This window comes from Panulirus ornatus, chromosome 18 (genome assembly GCF_036320965.1).
Source record: "Panulirus ornatus isolate Po-2019 chromosome 18, ASM3632096v1, whole genome shotgun sequence".
NCBI classification, from domain to species: domain Eukaryota; kingdom Metazoa; phylum Arthropoda; class Malacostraca; order Decapoda; family Palinuridae; genus Panulirus; species Panulirus ornatus.
The window spans coordinates 45,563,504-45,587,404 of NC_092241.1; the positions used below are offsets into that span (position 1 = coordinate 45,563,504).

At 42.4% G+C, this 23,901-nt stretch overlaps 1 protein-coding gene across 1 annotated transcript in view; it reads right to left on the reverse strand.

The window, feature by feature from the left end:
* LOC139755048 (uncharacterized) overlaps positions 1–23,901 on the reverse strand; it is a 106,127-nt gene that overhangs the window by 78,922 nt on the left and 3,304 nt on the right. Inside the window, exons 2-4 of the mRNA XM_071673046.1 lie at positions 14,312–14,367; positions 10,976–11,063; positions 9,712–9,876 (exon numbers count right to left, since the gene is read on the reverse strand). Of these exons, the coding sequence (XP_071529147.1) occupies positions 9,712–9,876; positions 10,976–11,063; positions 14,312–14,367 (309 nt within the window). The remainder of the gene's footprint in view (positions 1–9,711; positions 9,877–10,975; positions 11,064–14,311; positions 14,368–23,901) is intronic.

Consider the following 23,901-nt stretch of genomic DNA (forward strand, 5'->3'; position numbering starts at 1 on the left):
AGCATTGCGGAAGATGAAAGCCGGCAAGGCAGCGGGTTTGGATGGTATTGCAGTGGAATTTATTAAAAAAGGGGGTGACTGTATTGTTGACTGGTTGGTAAGGTTATCTAATGTATGTATGATTCATGGTGAGGTGCCTGAGGATTGGCGGAATGCTTGCATAGTTCCATTGTACAAAGGCAAAGGGGATAAGAGTGAGTGCTCAAATTACAAAGGTATAAGTTTGTTGAGTATTCCTGGTAAATTATATGGGAGGGTATTGATTGAGAGGGTGAAGGCATGTACAGAGCATCAGATTGGGGAAGAGCAGTGTGGATTCAGAAGTGGTAGAGGATGTGTGGTTCAGGTGTTTGCCTTGAAGAATGGAAGTGAGAAATACTTAGAAAAGCAAATGGATTTGTATGTAGCATTTATGGATCTGGAGAAGGCATATGATAGAGTTGATAGAAATGCTCTGTGGAAGGTATTAAGAATATATGGTGTGGGAGGCAAGTTGTTAGAAGCAGTGAAAAGATTTTATCGAGGATGTAAGGCATGTGTACGTGAAGGAAGAGAGTGATTGGTTCTCAGGAAATGTAGGTTTGCGGCAGAGGTGTGTGATGTCTCCATGGTTGTTTAATTTGTTTATGGATGGGGTTGTTAGGGAGGTGAATGCAAGAGTTTTGGAAAGAGGGGCAAGTATGCAGTCTGTTGTGGATGAGAGAGCTTGGGAAGTGAGTCAGTTGTTGTTTGCTGATGATACAGCGCTGGTGGCTGATTCAAGTAAGAAACTGCAGAAGCTGGTGACTGAGTTTGGTAAAGTGTGTGAAAGAAGAAAGTTAAGAGTAAATGTGAATAAGAGCAAGGTTATTAGGTACAGTAGGATTGAGGGTCAAGTCAATTGGGAGGTAAGTTTGAATGGAGAAAAACTGGAGGAAGTGAAGTGTTTTAGATATCTGGGAGTGGATTTGGCAGCAGATGGAACCATGGAAGCGGAAGTGAATCATAGGGTGGGGGAGGGGGCGAAAATTCTGGGAGCCTTGAAGAATGTGTGGAAGTCGAGAACATTATCTCTGAAAGCAAAAATGGGCATGTTTGAAGGAATAGTGGTTCCAACAATGTTGTATGGTTGCAAGGCATGGGCTATAGATAGAGTTGTGCAGAGGAAGGTGGATGTGCTGGAAATGAGATGTTTGAGGACAATATGTGGTGTGAGGTGGTTTGATCGTATATGTAATAATAGGGTAAGAGAGACGTGTGGTGACAAAGAGAGTGTGGCTGAGAGAGCAGAAGAGGGTGTTTTGAAATGGTTTGGTCACATGGAGAGAATGAGTGAGGAAAGATTGACAAAGACGATATATGTCTCAGAGGTGGAGGGAACGAGGAGAAGTGGGAGACCAAATTGGAGGTGGAAAGATGGAGTGAAAAAGATTCTGAGTGATCGGGGCCTGAACATGCAGGAGGGTGAAAGGTGTGTAAGGAATAGAGTGAATTGGAACGATGTGGTATACCGGGGTGGATGTGCTGTCAATGGATTGAACCAGGGCATGTGAAGCGTCTGGGGTAAACAATGGAAAGTTCTGTGGGGCCTGGATGGGGAAAGGGAGCTGTGGTTTCGGTGCATTATTACATGACAGCTAGAGACTGAGTGTGAACGAATGGGGCCTTTGTTGTCTTTCCTAGCGCTACCTCACACACACGAGGGGGGAGGGGGTTGTTATTCCATGTGGCGAGGTGGCGATGGGAATGAATGAAAAAAGGCAGACAGTATGAATTATGTACATGTGTATATATGTATATGTCTGTGTGTGTATACATATGTATATGTTGAGATGTATAGGTATGTATATTTGCGTGTGTGGACGTGTATGTATAGACATGTGTATGTGGGTGGGTTGGGCAATTCTTTTGTCTGTTTCCTTGCGCTACCTCGCTAAGTCGGGAGACAGCGACAAAGCAAAGTAATAATAAAAAGTAACCAAGATGAGAAAAAAGGAGAGATAGGTAATATGTTTGAGGAAAGAAACCCGGATATTTTGGCTTTGAGTGAAACGAAACTCAGAGGTAAAGGGGAAAAGTGGTTTGGGAATGTTTGGGAAGTAAAGTCAGGGGTTGGTAAGAAGACAAGAGCAAGGGAAGGAGTAGCACTACTCCTGAAACAGGAGTTGTGGGAGTATGTGATAGAGTGTAAGAAAGTAAACTCTAGATTGATATGGGTAAAACTGAAAGTGGATGTAGAGAGATGGGTGATTATTGGTGCCTATACACCTGGGCATGAGAAGAAAGATCATGAGAGGCAAGTGTTTTGCGAGCAGCTGAGTGAGTGTGTTAGTAGTTTTGATGCACGAGACTGGGTTATAGTGATGGGTGATTTGAGCGCAAAGGTGAGTAATGTAGCAGTTGTAAAAATAATTGGTGTACATGGGGTGTTCAGTGTTGTAAATGGAAATGGTGAAGAGCTTGTAGATTTGTGTGCTGAAAAAGGACTGGTGATTAGAAATAACTGCTTTAAAAAGAGATCTACATGAATATACGAATGTAAGTAAGAGAGATGGCCAGGGAGCATTATCAGATTATGTGTTAATTGACAGATGCATTAAAAAGAGACTTTTGGATGTTAATGTGCTAAGAGGTGCAACTGGAGGGATGTTCGATCATTATCTTGTAGAGGCAAAAGTGAAGATTTGTAGAGGTTTCCAGAAAAGGAGAGAGAATGTTGGGGTGAAAAGAGTGGTGAGAGTAAGTGAGCTTGGAAAGGAGACTTCTGCGAGGAGGTATCAGGAGAGACTGAGTGCAGAATGGAATAAAGTGAGAGCAAAGGACGTAAGAGGAGTGGGGGAGGAATGGGATCTATTTAGGGAAGCAGTGATGCCTTGTGCAAAAGATGCTTGTGGCATGAGAAGCATGGGAGGTGAGCAGATTAGAAAGGGTAGTGAGTGGTGGGATAAAGTAAGTTTATTAGTAAAAGAGAAGAGAGAGACATTTGGACACGTTTTGTAGGGAAATAGTGCAAATGAATGGAAGATGTATAAAAGAAAGAGGCAGGAGGTCAAGAGAAAGGTGCAAGAGGTGAAAAAGAGGGCAAATGAGAGTTAGGGAGAATAAAAAGATGTTTTGGAAGGAGGTAAATAAAGTGCGTAAGACAAGAGAATAAATGGGAACATCGGTGAAGGGGATAATGGGGAGGTAATAACAAGTAGGGGTGATGCAAGGAGATGGAGTGAGTATTTTGAAGGTTTGTTGAATGTGTTAGATGATAGAGTGGCAGATATAGGGTGTTTTGGTCGAGGTGGTGTGGGAAGCGAGAGGGGTCAGAGAGAATGATTTGGTAAACAGAGAAGTAGCGAAAGCTTTGCAAAAGATGAAAGCTGGCAAGGGGGCAGGTTTGGATGGTATTGCAGTGGAATTTATTAAAAAAGAGGGTGACTGTATTGTTGACTGGTTGCTGAAGATATTCAATGTATGTATGGCTCATGGTGAAGTGCCTGAGGGTTGGCAAAATGCATGCATAGCACCATTGTACGAAGGCAAAGGGGATAAAGGTGAGTGTTCAAATTACAGAGGTATAAGTTTGCTGAGTATTCCTGGGAAATTAAATGGGAGGGTACTGATTGAGAGTGTAAAGGCATGTATAAAGCATTAGACTGTGGAAGAGCAGTGTGGTCTCATAAGTGGTAGAGGATGTGTATATCAGGTGTTTGCTTTGAAGAATGTATCACATGGATTTGTATGTAGTATTTATGAATCTGAAGAAGGCATATGATAGAGTTGATAGAGATGCTATGTGGAAGGTATTAAGAGTATAGGGTGAGGGAGGTAAGTTGCTCAAAGCAGTAAAAGTTTTTATCGAGGATTTAAGGCATGTGAACAAGTAGGAAGAGAGGAAAGTGACTGGTCCTCAGTGAATGCCGGTTTGCGGCAGGGGTGCATGATGTCTCAATGCTTGTTCAATTTGTTTATGGATGGGGTTGTTTGGGAGGTAAATGCAAGAGTTTTGGAGAGAGGGTCAAGTATGCAGTCTGTTTTCAATGAGAGGACTTGGGAAGTGAGTCAGTTGTTGTTCGCTTATGATACAGCACTGGTGGCTGAATCGGGTGAGAAACTGCAGAAGTTGGTGACTGAGCTTGGTAAAGTGTGTGTAAGAAGAAAGCTGAGAGTAATTGTGAATAAGAGCAAGGTTTTAGGTACAGGAGGGTTGAGAGACAAGTCAATTGGGAGGTAAGTTTGAATGGAGAAAAACTGGAGGAAGTGAAGTGTTTTAGATATCTGGGAGTGGATTTGGCAGTGGATGGAAGCGGAAGTGAGTCACAGGGTGGGGAGAGGGCGAAGGTTCTAGGATCGTTGAGGAATGTGTGTAAGGAGAGAACATCATCTTGGAAAGCAAAAATGGGTATGTTTGAAGGAATGGCAGTTACAACAATGTTATATAAATGCAAGGCGTGGGCTATAGATAGGGTTGTGCGGAGGAGGGTGGATGTGTTGGAAAAGAGATGGTCAAGGACAAATTGTGTTGTGAGGTGGTTTAATCTAATAAGTAATGAAAGGGTAAGAGAGATGTGTGGTAACAAAAAGTGAAGTTGACAGAGCATAGGAGGGTGTATTGAAATGGTTTGGTCAAATGGAGAGAATGAGTGAGGAAAGATTGACCAAGAGGACATATGTGTCAGAGGTGGAGGAAATGAGGAGAAGTGGGAGAGCAAATTAGAGGTGGAAGAATGGAATGAAAAAGATTTTGAGCTATAGAGGCCTGAACATGCAGGAGGGTTAAAGGCGTGCAAGAAATAGAGTGAATTGGAATGATGTGGTACACCGGGGTCAACTTGCTGTCAATGGATTGAACCAGGGTATGTGAAGCGTCTGGGGTAAAACATGTTAAGTTTTGTGGGGCCTGGATGTGGAAAGGGAGCTGTGGGTTCAGTGCATTATACATGAGAGCTAGAGACTGAGTGTGAACAGAATGTGGCCTTTGTTTTCTTTTCCTAGCACCTCACGTGCATGTGGGGGGGAAGGGGGTGCCATTTCACATGTGGCAGGTTGGCGACAGGAATGAATGAAGGCAGCAAGTATGAACTATGTATATGTGTATATATGTATATGTCTATGTATGTATATATACGTATACATTCAAATTTATAGGTATGTATATGTGTGTGTGTGTGTGTGGATGTGTATGTACATACCCATGTATATGAGTGGGTTGGGCCATTCTTTTGTCTGTTTCCTTGCACTACCTCGCTAACGCAGGAGACAGTGACAAAGTATAATAATACAATAATAATAAATATATATATATATATATATATATATATATATATATATATATATATATATATATATATATCCCTGGGGATAGTGGAGAAAGAATACTTCCCACGCATTCCCTGCATGTCGTAGAAGGCGACCAAAGGGGATGGGAGCAGGGGGCTAGAAACCCTCCCCTCCTTGTATTTTAACTTTCTAAAAGGGGAAAGAGTTTAGTAAAGTGTGTGAAAGGAGAGAGTTGAGAGTAAATATGAATAAAGGCAAGGTGATTAGGTTCAATAGGGTTGAGGGGCAAGTTAACTGAGAGGTAAGTTTCAATGGAGAAAAACTGGAGGAAGTGGAGTATTTTAGATATCTGGGAATGGACTTAGCAGCATATGGAACCATGGAAGAGGAAGTGAGTCACAGGGTGGGGAAGGGGGCGAAGGTTCTGGGAGCGCTGAAGAATGTGTGGAAGGCGAGAACATTATCTCTGAGAGCAAAAATAGGTATAGTTGAAGGAATAGTGGTTCCAAAAATGTTATATGATTGCGAGGCATGGGATATAGGTTGGGTTGTGCGGAGGAGGGTGGATGTGTTGGGAATAAAATGTTTGAGGACAATATGTGGTGTGAGGTTGTTTGATCGAGTAAGTAATAAAAGGGTAAAAGTGATGTGTGGTAATGAAAAGAGTGTGGTTGAGAAAGTAGAAGAGGGTGTTTTGAAATGGTTTGGACACATGGAGAGGATGAGTAAGAAAAAATTGACAGAGTGAATATGTGTCAGAGGTGGTGGGAAGGAGGAGAAGCAGGAGACCAAACTGGAGGTGAAAGGATGGAGTGACTAAGATTTTGATAGATCGGGGCCTGAACATACTATAGGGTGAAAGGCATGCAAGGAGTAGAGTGAATGGGAATGATGTGGTATACCGGGGTAGCCGTGCTGTCAATGGATTGAACCAGGGCATGTGAAGTGTCTGGGAAAAACCATGGAAAGTTTTGTGGGGCCTTGATGTAGAAAGGGAGCTGTAGTTTCGGTACATTACACATGACAGAAAGAGACTGAGTGTGAACGAATGTGGCCTTTTTTGACTTTTCCTAGGCCTACCATTTTTTTTCTTTTTTTTTTTTTTACTATTCTATGTGTGGCGCAGTGGCAACGGGAATGATGAAGGCAGCAAGCGTGAATATGTTTATGTCTGTGTATGTATATGTATGTATACCTTGAAATGTGTAGTTATGTACATGTGCATGTGTGGGCATTTGTGTATATACATGTGTGTGTGGGTGAGTTGGGCCATTCTTCCATGTACGGTGGGGTGGCGACGAGAAAGTGTGACGGTAGCAAGTATGAATATGTTCATGGCCTTTCTTGTCTTTCCCTAGCGCTAACTGACGCACATGTGGGGGAGGGGGTTTTCATTTCATGTGTGGCGGGGTGGCAACGAGAATGAATAAGGGGCAGACAATATGAATTATGTACATGTGTATATATGTATATGTCTGTATATATATATGTACACACTGAGAAGTATAGGTATGCATATGTGCGTGTGTGGATGTGTATGTATATACATGTGTATGTGGGTGGGTTGGGCCATTCTTTTATCTGGTTCCTTGCACTACCTCGCTAACACAGGAGACAGCGACAAAGTATAATAAATATTTATTTATTTTATTTATTTATTTTACTTTGTCGCTGTCTCCCGCGTTTGCGAGGTAGCGCAAGGAAACAGACAAAAGAAATGGCCCAACCCACCCCCATACACATGTATATACACACATGTCCACACACGCAAAATATACATACCTATACATCACAATGTACACATATATATACACACACAGACACATACATATATACCCATGCACACAATTCACACTGTCTGCCTTTATTCATTCCCATCGCCACACATGGAATACCATCCCCCTCCCCCCCTCATGTGTGCGAGGTAGCGCTAGGAAAAGACAACAAAGGCCACATTCGTTCACACTCAGTCTCTAGCTGTCACGTAATAATGCACCGAAACCACAATCCCTTTCCACATCCAGACCCCACACAACTTTCCATGGTTTACCCCAGACACTTCATATGCCCTGGTTCCATCCATTGACAGCACGTCGACCCCGGTATACCACATCGTTCCAATTCACTCTATTCCTTGCCCGCCTTTCACCCTCCTGCAAGTTCAGGCCCCGATCATTCAAAATCTTTTTCACTCCATCTTTCCACCTCCAATTTGGTCTCCCTCTTCTCCTCGTTCCCTCCACCTCCAACACATATATCCTCTTGGTCAATCTTTCCTCACTCATTCTCTCCATGTGACCAAACCATTTCAAAACACCCTCTTCTGCTCTCTCAACCACACTCTTCTTATTTTCACACATCTCTCTTACCCTTACATTACTTACTCGATCAAACCAACTCACACCACATATTGTCCTCAAACATCGCATTTCCAGAACATCCACCCTCCTGTGCACTACTCTATCCATAGCATGCCTCACAACCATACAACATTGCTGGAACCACTATTCCTTCAAACATACCCATTTTTGCTTTCCGAGATAATGTTCTCAACTTCCACACATTCTTCAAGGCTCCCAAAATTTTCGCCCCCTCCCCCACCCTATGATTCACTTCCGCTTCCATGGTTCCATCTGCTGCCAGATCCACTCCCAGATATCTAAAACACTTTACTTCCTCCAGTTTTTCTCCATTCAAACTTACCACCCAATTGACTTGACCCTCAACCCTACTGTACCTAATAACCTTGCTCTTATTCACATTTACTCTTAACTTTCTTCTTTCACACACTTTACCAAACTCAGTCACCAGCTTCTGCAGTTTCTCAGTGAATCAGCCACCAGTGCTGTATCATCAGCGAACAACAACTGACTCACTTCTCAAGCTCTCTCATCCACAATAGACTGCATACTTGCCCCTCTTTCCAAAACTCTTGCATTCACCTCCCTAACAACCCCATCCATAAACAAATTAAACAACCATGGAGACATCACACACCCCTGCCGCAAACCTACATTCACTGAGAACCAATCACTTTCCTCTCTTCCTACACGTACACATGCCTTACATCCTCGATAAAAACTTTTCACTGCTTCTAACAACTTGCCTCCCACACTATATATTCTTAATACCTTCCACAGAGCATCTCTATAAACTCTATCATATGCCTTCTCCAGATCCATAAATGCTACATACAAAGCCATTTGCTTTTCTAAGTATTTCTCACATACATTCTTCAAAGCAAACACCTGATCCACACATCCTCTACCACTTCTGAAACCACACTGCTCTTCCCCAATCTCATGCTCTGTACATGCCTTCACCCTCTCAATCAATACCCTCCCATATAATTTACCAGGAATACTCAACAAACTTATACCTCTGTAATTTGAGCACTCACTCTTATCCCCTTTGCCTTTGTACAATGGCACTATGCAAGCACTCCGCCAATCCTCAGGCACCTCACCATGAGTCATACATACATTAAATAACCTTACCAACCAGTCAACAATACAGTCACCCCCTTTTTTAACAGATTCCACTGCAATATCATCCAATCCCACTGCCTTGCCAGCTTTCATCTTCTGCAAAGCGTTTACTACCTCTTCTCTGTTTACCAAATCATTCTCCCTAACCCTCTCACTTTGCACACCACCTCGACCAAAACACCCTACATCTGCCACTCTACCATCAAACACATTCAACAAACCTTCAAAATATATTTATTTCCTTTGTTGCATGTTATACTTTTAACCACTTTGCTTAATTTCCTGTGTACCTCTGCTTTATCTCAGGTTTATATTCAACTCCATCGCTCCTGTTGATCTGCTGAAACTGCTCCTTGTATGCCCTCCTGCCCTCTACTATCATCAGTTTCTGTTTTAGTCATTTTCTCTAACTACCCAGCTGCTTCTATTAATCCTTCTGCACTTCCATGCCCTCTATATTCAATAGATTCAGTGTTTTTGTTCTTTCCTATATCTGAATGGCTGCTGATAAAGCTCGTACAATTCCCTACCCAATACTGTCATCAACAGATTCTGTGTGTTTTAGTCCTTTCCTCTAACTCAACAGCCTTTCACAAAAAAAAGCTTCTTCAGTGCTATAGTTTTGCATCTCCTGTATCCCCTCCTACTAAACTGTATTTCTGTTCATAATCAAAAACTATATTTCTTATATTTCTTAATTCTTCTCTAATCTTACAACTCCCCCATGATCCTTAAAATGTTTCCTATGAGGTTGGTCAACCGCTTTTTGTCATTGTGTTAGTTGGTGTCAAACATCTTTTGTAAGAGGATGTGTCAAATAACCTGCTGATGTCTGTTTCCACTAATACCTTGCTGGAAAGGGGTAAAGGTTGCTTGAAGACATCTAGGATGTATTATATAAGGCTTCTGTAAACATGTATATACAGTATATCATTTCTTGTTCGCTGAAGAAAAATAAAAAAAGTTTTTAATATACCTGTCCTTTCATGTGATTTTTGGGAGATTTTCAAGGGAGTAAGTATTCTGCCAGGAGTTAATTTACCTGGAGAAATCTTGGACCCAGAGTTCAGAATAGCAGTTCGCCGTCGCTCTCGTGCCCTTTCAAAAATATGCCGTACCTTTTCAATACCTGCTTTCTTTTCTGTAAAGTATTAAAACATAAAGTTTAGATGAATACATTCAAAGCTGCATGACTTCAAGATATATAAAGACTGACAAAAAAAGGAACACACAAATTGCATGTCCATCATCTGCTTCCAATGAAAGAAACATTTCCTAAGATACATTTAACAGGTACAAAGGAAATCTTCACAAAATAAAATTATCAAACATATCCTCTGCGATAGAAGGGTGAGAGTACTACCCAAATGTCTCATGTATGCTGTATGAGGCAACTAAAACAAAGAAGTGGGACAAGCTGCTAACTTTCCACTCTTGTATAATTTCTTTTTAAAAATGGAACAGAATATGGAACCAAGAGAGAATTTGTACTCAGAAGCTCACACTAGAGAGTCTGAATGAGTAAAGTTGTAACCAGGATTAAAAGAAAGGAATAGCTAGGTACTATATTAGATGTCAGAATTCAAGATGTTCTGGTTTTGAACAAAAGTTAGTTGAAGCATATGAGGATAGAGAGCCCAGGAAATGTTTAGAGGGTAAAGTCCAGGGTTTGAGAGGGAGCAAGGGTGAAAAAAGAGTTGCCACTTTTGAATGAATAACCTGTGGAACTTGGGAACAGTGTTAAAGACTGTAATGAAGTGAACCCATGATAATACAAAACAGCAGCAAAACAATGGGTTCTTTAAAGGCTGTTTGTGGTAGTGGAAGAATCAAAGGCCATCCAATCCAATGACCATTCATGTCATGGGATTGGATGAATCAGATTGATATGGTATACTTGGGGTGCCATAATGGCTGTGGGCTATGTCAGGTCATGTGAAGCAGTCATGGCAAAAAATGGAATAGTCTGTGGGGCTTGGAAATGAATGGTGGGCTCAAGGCTGAGTACATTACACATGACAGCCAAAGAGAGGATGTGTACAAATTAGGCCCTATTCACCTGCTCTTGATGCTACTTTAGTAAGGAGGGAGAAGTAACTATGTATAAAAAAAATATCATTTTCATTAATACCCATATTATCACAGCAGGATACAGTCATGGAAACATTTTCATGAAGTAAAGAAAAATGCTCCTGAATCACAACTTTGAGAATGCTAACATAATGATAAAAAAAACTCACCGTCCTGAGACACAGATCTTATACCGTAGAATTTATCAAAATAGTTATTTTTTGAGTTGGAGGCAGGTTTTATCATTTGTCGATCCATCTGAAATGCAAAAAGGCAGTTTATAGCAATCATATAAACTAAAAGATGCTTGTGGCATGAGAAGAGTGGGAGGTGGGTTGATTAGAAAGGGTAGTGAGTGGTGGGATGAAGAAGTAAGATTATTAGTGAAAGAGAAGAGAGGCATTTGGACAATTTTTGCAGGGAAAAAATGCAATTGAGTGGGAGATGTATAAAAGAAAGAGACAGGAGGTCAAGAGAAAGGTGCAAGAGGTGAAAAAGAGGGCAAATGAGAGTTGGGGTGAGAGAGTATCATTAAATTTTAGGGAGAATAAAAAGATGTCCTAGAAGGAGGTAAATAAAGTGCGTAAGACAAGGGAGCAAATGGGAACTTCAGTGAAGGGCGCAAATGGGGAGGTGATAACAAGTAGTGGTGATGTGAGAAGGAGATGGAGTGAGTATTTTGAAGGTTTGTTGAATGTGTTTGATGATAGAGTGGCAGATATAGGGTGTTTTGGTCGAGGTGGTGTGCAAAGTGAGAGGGTTAGGGAAAATGATTTGGTAAACAGAGAAGAGGTAGTAAAAGCTTTGCGGAAGATGAAAGCCGGCAAGGCAGCAGGTTTGGATGGTATTGCAGTAGAATTTATTAAAAAAGGGGGTGACTGTATTATTGACTGGTTGGTAAGGTTATCTAATGTATGTATGACTCATGGTGAGGTGCCTGAGGATTGGCGGAGTGCTTGCATAGTGCCATTGTACAAAGGCAAAGGGGATAAGAGTGAGTGCTCAAATTACAGAGGTATAAGTTTGTTGAGTATTCCTGGTAAATTATATGGGAGGGTATTGATTGAGAGGGTGAAGGCATGTACAGAGCATCAGATTGGGGAAGAGCAGTGTGGTTTCAGAAGTGGAAGAGGATGTGTGGATCAGGTGTTTGCTTTGAAGAATGTATGTGAGAAATACTTAGAAAAGCAAATGGATTTGTATGTAGCATCTATGGATCTGGAGAAGACATATGATAGAGTTGATAGAGATGCTCTGTGGAAGGTATTAAGAATATATGGTGTGGGAGGCAAGCTGTTAGAAGCAGTGAAAAGTTTTTATCGAGGATGTAAGGCATGTGTACATGTAGGAAGAGAGGAAAGTGATTGGTTCTCAGTGAATGTAGGTTTGCGGCAGGGGTGTGTGATGTCTCCATGGTTGTTTAATTTGTTTATGGATGGGGTTGTTAGGGAGGTGAATGCAAGAGTTTTGGAAAGAGGGGCAAGTATGAAGTCTGTTGGGGATGAGAGAGCTTGGGAAGTGAGTCAGTTGTTGTTCGCTGATGATACAGCGCTGGTGGCTGATTCATGTGAGAAACTGCAGAAGCTGGTGACTGAGTTTGGTAAAGTGTGTGAAAGAAGAAAGTTAAGAGTAAATGTGAATAAGAGCAAGGTTATTAGGTACAGTAGGGTTGAGGGTCAAGTCAACTGGGAGGTAAGTTTGAATGGAGAAAAACTGGAGGAAGTAAAGTGTTTTAGATATCTGGGAGTGGATCTGGCAGCGGATGGAACCATGGAAGCGGAAGTGGATCATAGGGTGGGGGAGGCGGCGAAAATCCTGGGAGCCTTGAAGAATGTGTGGAAGTCGAGAACATTATCTCGGAAAGCAAAAATGGGTATGTTTGAAGGAATAGTGGTTCCAACAATGTTGTATGGTTGCGAGGCGTGGGCTATGGATAGAGTTGTGCGCAGGAGGATGGATGTGCTGGAAATGAGATGTTTGAGGACAATGTGTGGTGTGAGGTGGTTTGATCGAGTAAGTAACGTAAGGGTAAGAGAGATGTGTGGCAATAAAAAGAGCGTGGTTGAGAGAGCAGAAGAGGGTGTTTTGAAATGGTTTGGGCACATGGAGAGAATGAGTGAGGAAAGATTGACCAAGAGGATATATGTGTCGGAGGTGGAGGGAACGAGAAGAAGTGGGAGACCAAATTGGAGGTGGAAAGATGGAGTGAAAAAGATTTTGTGTGATCGGGGCCTAAACATGCAGGAGGGTGAAAGGAGGGCAAGGAATAGAGTGAATTGGATCGATGTAGTATACCGGGGTTGACGTGCTGTCAGTGGATTGAATCAGGGCATGTGAAGCGTCTGGGGTAAACCATGGTAAGCTGTGTAGGTATGCATATTTGCGAGTGTGGGTTGGGCCATTTCTTTCGTCTGTTTCCTTGCGCTACCTCGCAAACGCGGGAGACAGCGGCAAAAAAAAAAAAATAAAAAAAAATTAAAAAAATAAACTAAAAGTCTAAATACATGCTAGTTGCCTTAGCAAATAGGCAGTTTATAGCAATCATATAAAATAAAAGGCTAAATACAAGCTAGTTGCTTTAGCAAATGAATGCAATGCTATTTCAAAGGAAACTAAGATGGAGATTCTACACAGATCAACAGCAACATGTTTAATTCAATTTCCTTCACATATAAACATACCTAACCTTGCACCTAGGCATACACTCATCCCAACCATGCATCCTAAACCTGGCCCATACACATCCATTTGCCCTCTCATCCATGAACATCCTTTGCTGACTTCCTGATGACAGTGCAGTAAGTTGCTTAAGAAAGGCATATGCTGCTCTGAAGAAGACACAGAGTCTCCCACCCACAAAAGTGCAAACTATTGCACTTTCTCAGAACGGTACTGCCAAATCATCTGATATATTAGATTTTCCAGCTGTAGCCACAAATGAAGCACTGATTAATGCCACTAAATAAGTAACCAACTACCTAACAGAGAAAGAGAGAGGGCTCTGTAGCATGATAATGCTGTGCATGGGACCTGATTAATGCCACTAAATAAGTAACCAACCACCTAACAGAGAAAGAGAGAGGGCTCTGTAGCATGATAATGCTGTGCATGGGACATCTTCACCTGAAGTGACAAAGAATTGTTTTTTATGTGGGGCATCTTCACCTGATGTGACAAAGTCATTTTGTTAATAATAGTCTTTTGCTAAAGAGAGGAATATATAAAAAAAATTTATTCATATTTCATCAAGTGTTCATAAGAACGATGAAGGTGAGTGGAATATATGCTGTAAACATCACTGGAGACTGCATGAAAATTGACACATGAAAAAAAGTGACGAGGGAACAAATTACATGAACAGCGAAGTTTAATGAAAAACCATGAAGGGATGATATACGATAATATAAATGAGATCAATGAGTTAGTCAACATTTTACTACTCCATTCCTTACTTTGTCATTTGAGTGTCAACCGATAAAGATCAAGTTTGTTACTGCATTACCAACCTTTCTAGCAGATGAAGGCAAGGCTCCTCCTGGCTCCTGGCTCCTTACTTTAGAACCTGTTGGATTTTGAAAGAAACCTTATAGTTGCATTGCCAAAGAATGCCTAAAAATCTACATCATGAGTAGGATAAACACATCTCCACTAATGCCTGTCTTGACATGCCTCCCTCACGTACGCCATTCCATGCATTCAATTACCATTTCTCTCCCTCTAGTTCTCTTCAATTCTATTTTCCCCCATGTCACAGATGGTTTTCTTCTCACATCAACCCCTTTAATTCAGTCATTATACCTCCTTGTAAAGTCCCCATCTTGTATTCTTTCCACATGTCCAAACCACTTCAAAGTATTACTTTTCACCCACTCTACCACTCCACAATTCATATCCTTTGCATTCCTTGCCATACCAAGTCTGTCATACACCCGCTCATTACTTTCTTAATTCCATCTACTCATACCACATGTTCCTCTCATATAACTCATTTCCACAGCCTGGATTCTTGACCGCCATGACTCACCCTTTGACCATGTTTTAGAAAGAATGGCCTAACCCACCCACATACACATGTATATACATACACATCCACACACGCACATATACATACCTATACATTTCAATATTAACATCCAAAAATCTCTCTTTCGTGCGCCTGTCAATTAACACGTAATCCAATAATGCTCTCTGGCCATCTCTTCTACTTACATACGTATACTTATGTGCAACTGGAGGGATGTCTGATCATTATCTTGTGGAGGCGAAGGTGAAGATTTGTATGGGTTTTCAGAAAAGAAGAGAGAATGTTGGGGTGAAGAGGGTGGTGAGAGTAAGTGAGCTTGGGAAGGAGACTTGTGAGAGGAAGTACCAGGAGAGACTGAGTACAGAATGGAAAAAGGTGAGAACAAAGGAGGTAAGGGGAGTGGGGAAGGAATGGGAGGTATTTAGGGAAGCAGTGGTGGATTGCGCAAAAGATGATTGTGGCATGAGAAGCGTGGGAGGTGAGTTGATTAGAAAGGGTAGTGAGTGGTGGGATGAAGAAGTTGGTGGATGAAGAAGTAAGATTATTAGTGAAAGAAAAGAGAGAGGCATTTGGACGATTTTTGCAGGGAAAAAATGCAAATGAGTGAGAGATGTATAAAAGAAAGAGACAGGAGGTCAAGAGAAAGGTGCAAGAGGTGAAAAAGAGGGCAAATGAGAGTTGGGGTGAGAGAGTATCATCAAATTTTAGGGAGAATAAAAAGATGTTCTGGAAGGAGGTAAATAAAGTGCGTAAGACAAGGGAGCAAATGGGAACTTCAGTGAAGGGCGCAAATGGGGAGGTGATAACAAGTAGTGGTGATGTGAGAGGGAGATGGAGTGAGTATTTTGAAGATAGAGTGGCAGATATAGGGTGTTTTGGTCGAGGTGGTGTGCAAAGTGAGACGGTTAGGGAGAATGATTTGGTAAACAGAGAAGAGGTAGTAAAAGCTCTGCGGAAGATGAAAGCAGGTAAGGCAGCAGGTTTGGATGGTATTGCAATGGAATTTATTAAAAAAGGGGGTGACTGTATTGTTGACTGGTTGGTAAGGTTATTTAATGTATGTATGACTCATGGTGAGGTGCCTGAGGATTGGCAGAATGCTTGCATAGTGCCATTGTATAAAGGCAAAGGGGATAAGAGTGCTCAAATTACAGAGGTATAAGTTTGTTGAGTATTCCTGGTAAATCATATGGGAGGGTATTGATTGAGAGGGTGAAGGCATGTACAGAGCATCAGATTGGGGAAGAGCAGTGTGGTTTCAGAAGTGGTAAAGGATGTGTGGATCAGGTGTTTGCTTTGAAGAATGTATGTGAGAAATACTTAGAAAAGCAAATGGATTTGTATGTAGCATTTATGGATCTGGAGAAGGCATATGATAGAGTTGATAGAGATGCTCTGTGGAAGGTACTAAGAATATATGGTGTGGGAGGCAAGTTGTTAGAAGCAGTGAAAAGTTTTTATCGAGGATGTAAGGCATGTGTACATGTAGGAAGAGAGGAAAGTGATTGGTTCTCAGTGAATGTAGGTTTGCGGCAGGGGTGTGTAATGTCTCCATGGTTGTTTAATTTGTTTATGGATGGGGTTGTTAGGGAGGTGAATGCAAGAGTTTTGGAAAGAGGGGCAAGTATGCAGTCTGTTGGGGATGAGAGAGCTTGGGAAGTGAGTCAGTTGTTGTTCGCTGATGATACAGCGCTGGTGGCTGATTCATGTGAGAAACTGCAGAAGCTGGTGACTGAGTTTGGTAAAGTGTGTGAAAGAAGAAAGTTAAGAGTAAATGTGAATAAGAGCAAGGTTATTAGGTACAGTAGGGTTGAGCGTCAAGTCAATTGGGAGGTAAATTTGAATTAAGAAAAACTGGAGGAAGTAAAGTGTTTTAGATATCTGGGAGTGGATCTGGCAGCGGATGGAACCATGGAAGCGGAAGTGAATCATAGGGTGGGGGAGGGGGTGAAATTCCTGGGAACCTTGAAGAATGTGTGGAAGTCGAGAACTGTGTGTGTAAGTCGAGAACATTATCTCGGAAAGCAAAAATGACTATGTTTGAAGGAATAGTGGTTCCAACAATGTTGTATGGTTGCGAGGCATGGGCTATGGATAGAGTTGTGCAGAGGAGGGTGGATGTGCTGGAAATGAGATGTTTGAGGACAATATGTGGTGTGAGGTGGTTTGATCGAGTAAGTAATGTAAGGGTAAGAGAGATGTGTGGAAATAAGAAGAGCATGGTTGAGAGAGCAGAAGAGGGTGTTTTGAAATGATTTGGGCACATGGAGAGAATGAGTGAGGAAAGATTGGCCAAGAGGATATATGTGTTGGAGGTGGAGGGAACGAGGAGAAGTGGGAGACCAAATTGGAGGTGGAAAGATGGAGTGAAAAAGATTTTGAGTGACTGGGGCCTGAACATGCAGGAGGGTGAAAGGCGGGCAAGGACTAGAGTGAATTGGATCGATGTGGTATACCTAGGTCGACGTGCTGTCAATGGATTGAATCAGGGCATGTGAAGCGTCTGGGGTAAACCATGGAAAGTTCTGTGGGGCCTGGATGTGGAAAGGGAGCTGTGGTTTCGGGCATTATTGCATGACAGCTAGAGACTGAGTGTGAACGAATGGGGCCGTTGTTGTCTTTTCCTAGCGCTACCTCGAACACATGAGGGGGAGGGGGATGTTATTCCATGTGTGGCGAGGTGGTGATGGGAATGAATAAAGGCAGACAGTGTGAAGTGTGTGCATGTGTATATATGTCTGTGTGTATATATATGTGTACATTGAGATGTATGGGTATGTATATTTGCGTGTGGGGACGTGTATGTATATACATGTGTATGGGGGTGGGTTGGGCCATTTCTTTCGTCTGTCTCCTTGCGCTACCTCACAAACGCGGGAGACAGTGACAAAGCAAAATAAAATAAAATTTTTTTTTTTTTGCTTTGTCGCTGTCTCCCGCGTTTGCGAGGTAGCGCAAGGAAACAGACGAAAGAAATGGCCCAACCCACCCCCATACACATGCCTTGATTCAATCCACTCACAGCACGTCAACCCCGGTATACCACATCGCTCCAATTCACTCTATTCTTTGCCCTCCTTTCACCCTCCAGCATGTTCAGGCCCCGATCACACAAAATCTTTTTCACTCCATCTTTCCACCTCCAATTTGGTCTCCCTCTTCTCCTCGTTCCCTCCACCTCCGACACATATATCCTCTTGGTCAATCTTTCCTCACTCATTCTCTCCATGTGACCAAACCATTTCAAAACACCCTCTTCTGCTCTCTCAACCACGCTCTTTTTATTTCCACACATCTCTCTTACCCTTACGTTACTTACTCGATCAAACCACCTCACACCACACATTGTCCTCAAACATCTCATTTCCAGCACATCCATCCTCCTGCGCACAACTCTATCCATAGTCCACGCCTCGCAACCATACAACATTGTTGGAACCACTATTCCTTCAAACATACCCATTTTTGCTTTCCGAGATAATGTTCTCGACTTCCACACATTCTTCAAGGCTCCCAGAATTTTCGCCCCCTCCCCCACCCTATGATCCACTTCCGCTTCCATGGTTCCATCCGCTGCCAGATCCACTCCCAGATATCTAAAACACTTCACTTCCTCCAGTTTTTCCCCATTCAAACTCACCTCCCAATTGAATTGACCCTCAACCCTACTGTACCTAATAACCTTGCTCTTATTCACATTTACTCTTAACTTTCTTCTTTCACACACTTTACCAAACTCAGTCACCAGCTTCTGCAGTTTCTCACATGAATCAGCCACCAGCGCTGTATCATCAGCGAACAACAACTGACTCACTTCCCAAGCTCTCTCATCCCCAACAGACTTCATACTTGCCCCTCTTTCCAAAACTCTTGCATTCACCTCCCTAACAACCCCATCCATAAACAAATTAAACAACCATGGAGACATCACACACCCCTGCCGCAAACCTACATTCACTGAGAACCACTAACTTTCCTCTCTTCCTACACGTACACATGCCTTACATCCTCGATAAAAACTTTTCACTGCTTCTAACAACTTGCCTCCCACACCATATATTCTTAATACCTTCCACAGAGCATCTCTATCAACTCTATCATATGCCTTCTCCAGATCCATAAATGCTACATACAAATCCATTTCAATATAAACATATATACATACATATATACATATATTCACATGTACATAATTCATACTTCCTGCCTTTATTCATTCTGTCGCCACCCCGCAACACATGATATGACACCCCACCCCCGCATGTGCATGAGGTAGCGCTAGGAAAAGACAACAAAGGCCACATTCATTCACACTCAGTCTCTAGCTGTCATGTATAATGCATCGAAACCACAGCTCCCTTTCCACATCCAGGCCCCACAAAACTTTCCATGGTTTACCCCAGACGCTTCACATGCACTGGTTCAATCCATTGACAGCACGTTGACCCCGGTATACCACTTCATTCCAATTCACTCTATTCCTTGCACGCCTTTCACCCTCCTGCATGTTCAGGCCCCGATCGCTCAAAATATTTTTCACTCCATCCTTCCACCTCCAATTTGGTCTCCCACTTCTCTTCGTTCCTTCCACCTCTGACACATATATCCTCTTTGTCAATCTTTCTTCACTCATTCTCTCCATGTGACCAAACCATTTTTAAACACCCTCTTCTGCTCTCTCAACCACACTCATTTTATTACCACACATCTCTCTTACCCTTTCATTAAATGCTCGATCAAACCACCGCACACCACATATTGTTCTCAAACATTTCATTTCCAACACATCCACCCTATTTTGCACAACCCTATCTATAGTCCACACCTCGCAACCATATAACATTGTTGGAACCACTTTTCCTTCAAACATACCCACTTTTGCTTTCCAAGATAATGTTCTCGCTTCCACACATTCTTCAATGCTCCCAAAAACTTCGCCCCCTCCCCCACCCTGTGACTCACTTCTGCTTCCATGCTTCCATCTGCTGCCAAGTCCACTCCCAGATATGTAAAACACTTCACTTCCTTCAGTTTTTCTCCATTCTAACTTACCTCCCAATTGACTTGTCTCTCAGCCCCACTGTACCAAATAACCTTGCTCTCATTCACATTTATTCTCAGCTTTCTTCTTTCACACAGTTTACCAAACTCGGTCACCAGCTTCTGCAGTTTCTCATCCAAATCAGCCACCAGCACTGTATTATCAGCGAACAACAACTGACTAACTTCTCAGGCCCTCTCATCCACAACAGACTGTATACTTACCCCTCTCTCCAAAACACTTGCATTCACCTCCCTAACAACCCCATCCATAAGCAAATTAAACAACCATGGAGACATCACACACCCCTGCCGAATACCAACTTTTACTGGGAAACAATCACTTTCCTCTCTTCCTACTCGTACACATGCCTCACATCCTCAATAAAAACTTTTCACTATTTCTAGCAACTTGCCTCCCACACCATATACTCTTAATACCTTCCACAGAGCATCTCTGTCAACTTTATCAGATCCATAAATGCTACATACAATACCATTTGTTTTTCTAAGTATTTCTCACATACATTCTTCAAAGCAAACACCTGATCCACACATCCTCTACCACTTCTAAAACCACACTGCTCTTCCTCAATCTGATGCTCTGTACATGCCTTCACCCTCTTAATCAATACCCTCCCATACAATTTCCCAGGAATATTCAACAAACTTATACCTCTGAAATTTGAAAACTCACCTTTATCCCCTTTGCCTTTGTAATAATAATAATCTTTTTTCATCAAGCATTAGTGAGGTAGCGTTAAGAACATAGGACTGAGCCTTAGAGGGAGTATCCTCACTTGACCCCCTTCTCTGTTCCTTCTTTTGGAAAATCAAAAATGGGACGGGAGGATTATCAGCCCCAGCTCCCTCCCCTTTTAGATGCCTTTTACGACATGCAGGAAATACGTGGGAAGTATTCTTTCTGCCCTCTCCCCAGGGATAAATAATAATAATAATGATGATAATAATAATAATAATAATCATAATTTTTTTTTTATCATCCTTAATCGCTGTCTCCCACATTAGCGAGGTAGCACAAGGAAACAGATGAAAGATTGGCCCAACCCACCCACATACATATGTATATACATAAACGCCCACACACGCATACATACATATCTATACATTTCAACGTTTTTTTTTTTTTTTTTTTTTTTTGCCGCTGTCTCCCGCGTTTGCGAGGTAGCGCAAGGAAACAGACGAAAGAAATGGCCCAACCCACCCCCATACACATGTATATACATACGTCCACACACGCAAATATACATACCTACACAGCTTTCCATGGTTTACCCCAGACGCTTCACATGCTTTGATTCAATCCACTGACGGCACGTCAACCCCGGTATACCACATCGCTCCAATTCACTCTATTCCTTGCCCTCCTTTCACCCTCCTGCATGTTCAGGCCCCGATCACACAAAATCTTTTTCACTCCATCTTTCCACCTCCAATTTGGTCTCCCTCTTCTCCTCGTTCCCTCCACCTCCGACACATATATCCTCTTGGTCAATCTTTCCTCACTCATTCTCTCCATGTGCCCAAACCATTTCAAAACACCCTCTTCTGCTCTCTCAACCACGCTCTTTTTATTTCCACACATCTCTCTTACCCTTACGTTACTTACTCGATCAAACCACCTCACACCACACATTGTCCTCAAACATCTCATTTCCAGCACATCCATCCTCCTGCGCACAACTCTATCCATAGCCCACGCCTCGCAACCATACAACATTGTTGGAACCACTATTCCCTCAAACATATCCATTTTTGCTTTCCGAGATAATGTTCTCGACTTCCACACATTCTTCAAGGCTCCCAGAATTTTCGCCCCCTCCCCCACCCTATGATCCACTTCCGCTTCCATGGTTCCATCCGCTGCCAGATCCACTCCCAGATATCTAAAACACTTCACTTCCTCCAGTTTTTCTCCATTCAAACTCACCTCCCAATTAACTTGACCCTCAACCCTACTGTACCTAATAACCTTGCTCTTATTCACATTTACTCTTAACTTTCTTCTTCCACACACTTTACCAAACTCAGTCACCAGCTTCTGCAGTTTCTCACATGAATCAGCCAACAGCGCTGTATCATCAGCGAACAACAACTGACTCACTTCCCAAGCTCTCTCATCCCCAACAGACTTCATACTTGCCCCTCTTTCCAAAACTCTTGCATTCATCTCCCTAACAACCCCATCCATAAACAAATTAAACAACCATGGAGACATCACACACCCCTTCCGCAAACCTACATTCACTGAGAACCAATCACTTTCCTCTCTTCCTACACGTACACATGCCTTACATCCTCGATAAAAACTTTTCACTGCTTCTAACAACTTGCCTCCCACACCATATATTCTTAATACCTTCCACAGAGCATCTCTATCAACTCTATCATATGCCTTCTCCAGATCCATAAATGCTACATACAAATTCATTTGCTTTTCTAAGTATTTCTCACATACATTCTTCAAAGCAAACACCTGATCCACACATCCTCTACCACTTCTGAAACCACACTGCTCTTCCCCAATCTGATGCTCTGTACATGCCTTCACCCTCTCAATCAATACCCTCCCATATAATTTACCAGGAATACTCAACAAACTTATAACTCTGTAATTTGAGCATTCACTCTTATCCCCTTTGCCTTTGTACAATGGCACTATGCACGCATTCCGCCAATCCTCAGGCACCTCACCATGAGTCATACATACATTAAATAACCTTACCAACCAGTCAACAATACAGTCACCCCCTTTTTTAATAAATTCCACTGCAATACCATCCAAACCTGCTGCCTTGCCGGCTTTCATCTTCCGCAACGTATACATACATATACATACACAGACATTTACAATACATATATACACATGTACATATTCATACTTGCTGCCATTATCCATTCCTGTCGCCACCCAGCCACACATGAAACAGCACAAACATACACACACACGTGCAAGGCAGCGCTAGGAAAAGACAACACAGGCCACGTTCGTTCACACTCAGTCTCTAACTGTCATGTGTAATGCACCGAAACCACAGCTCCCTTTCCACATCCAGGCCCCACAAAACTTTCCATGGGTTACCCCAGATTCTTCACATGCCCTGGTTCAATCCATTGACAGCACGTCCACCCCAGTATACCACATCGTTCCAGTTCACTCTATTGCCTGCATGCCTCTCACTCTCCTGTATGTTCAGGCACCAATTGCTCAAAATCTTTTTCACTCCATCTTACCACCTCCAATTTGGTCTCCCATTTCTCATTCCCTCTACCTATGACACATATATCCTCCTTGTCAATCTTTTCTAACTCATTCTCTCCATGTGACCATACCATTTCAACGACCCTCTTCTGCTCTCTCATCTACACTCTTTCTATTGCCACACATCACTCTTACCCTGTCATTACTTACTTGATCAAACCACCTCACACCATATATTGTCCTCAGACATTCCATTTCCAAACATCCACCCTTCTCCGCACAACCCTATCTATAGCCCATGCCTCAGAACCATATAACATTGTTGGAACCACTATTACTTCAAACATACCAATTTATGCTCTCCAAGATAATGCCCTCACCTTCCACACATTCTTCAACGCTCCCAGAACTTTCACCCTCTCCCCCATCCTGTGACTCACTTCTGATTCCATGGTTCCATCCGCTGCCAAACCAACTCCCAGATATCTAAAACACTTCACTTCCTCCGGTTTTTCTCCATTCGAACTTACCTCCCAATCAACTTGTCTCTCAACCCTACTAAAAGCGTCACCCCTGCAAATCACATCACTCCATGTTGCTCAATCCCACACGTTTCACACCCTCTTTGCATCTTTCACACCATCCTTCCACCTCCTCATTGGTTTCACCCTTCTCCTTGTTCCCTCTACATCCAACATGTATACACTTTTAGTAGCGTCTCCACTCATCCTCTCCGTATGTCAACAATGTTTCACCATTCCCTCTTCTGCTATCATATCTACTCTCCATTCTACTATTTCTTATTCATT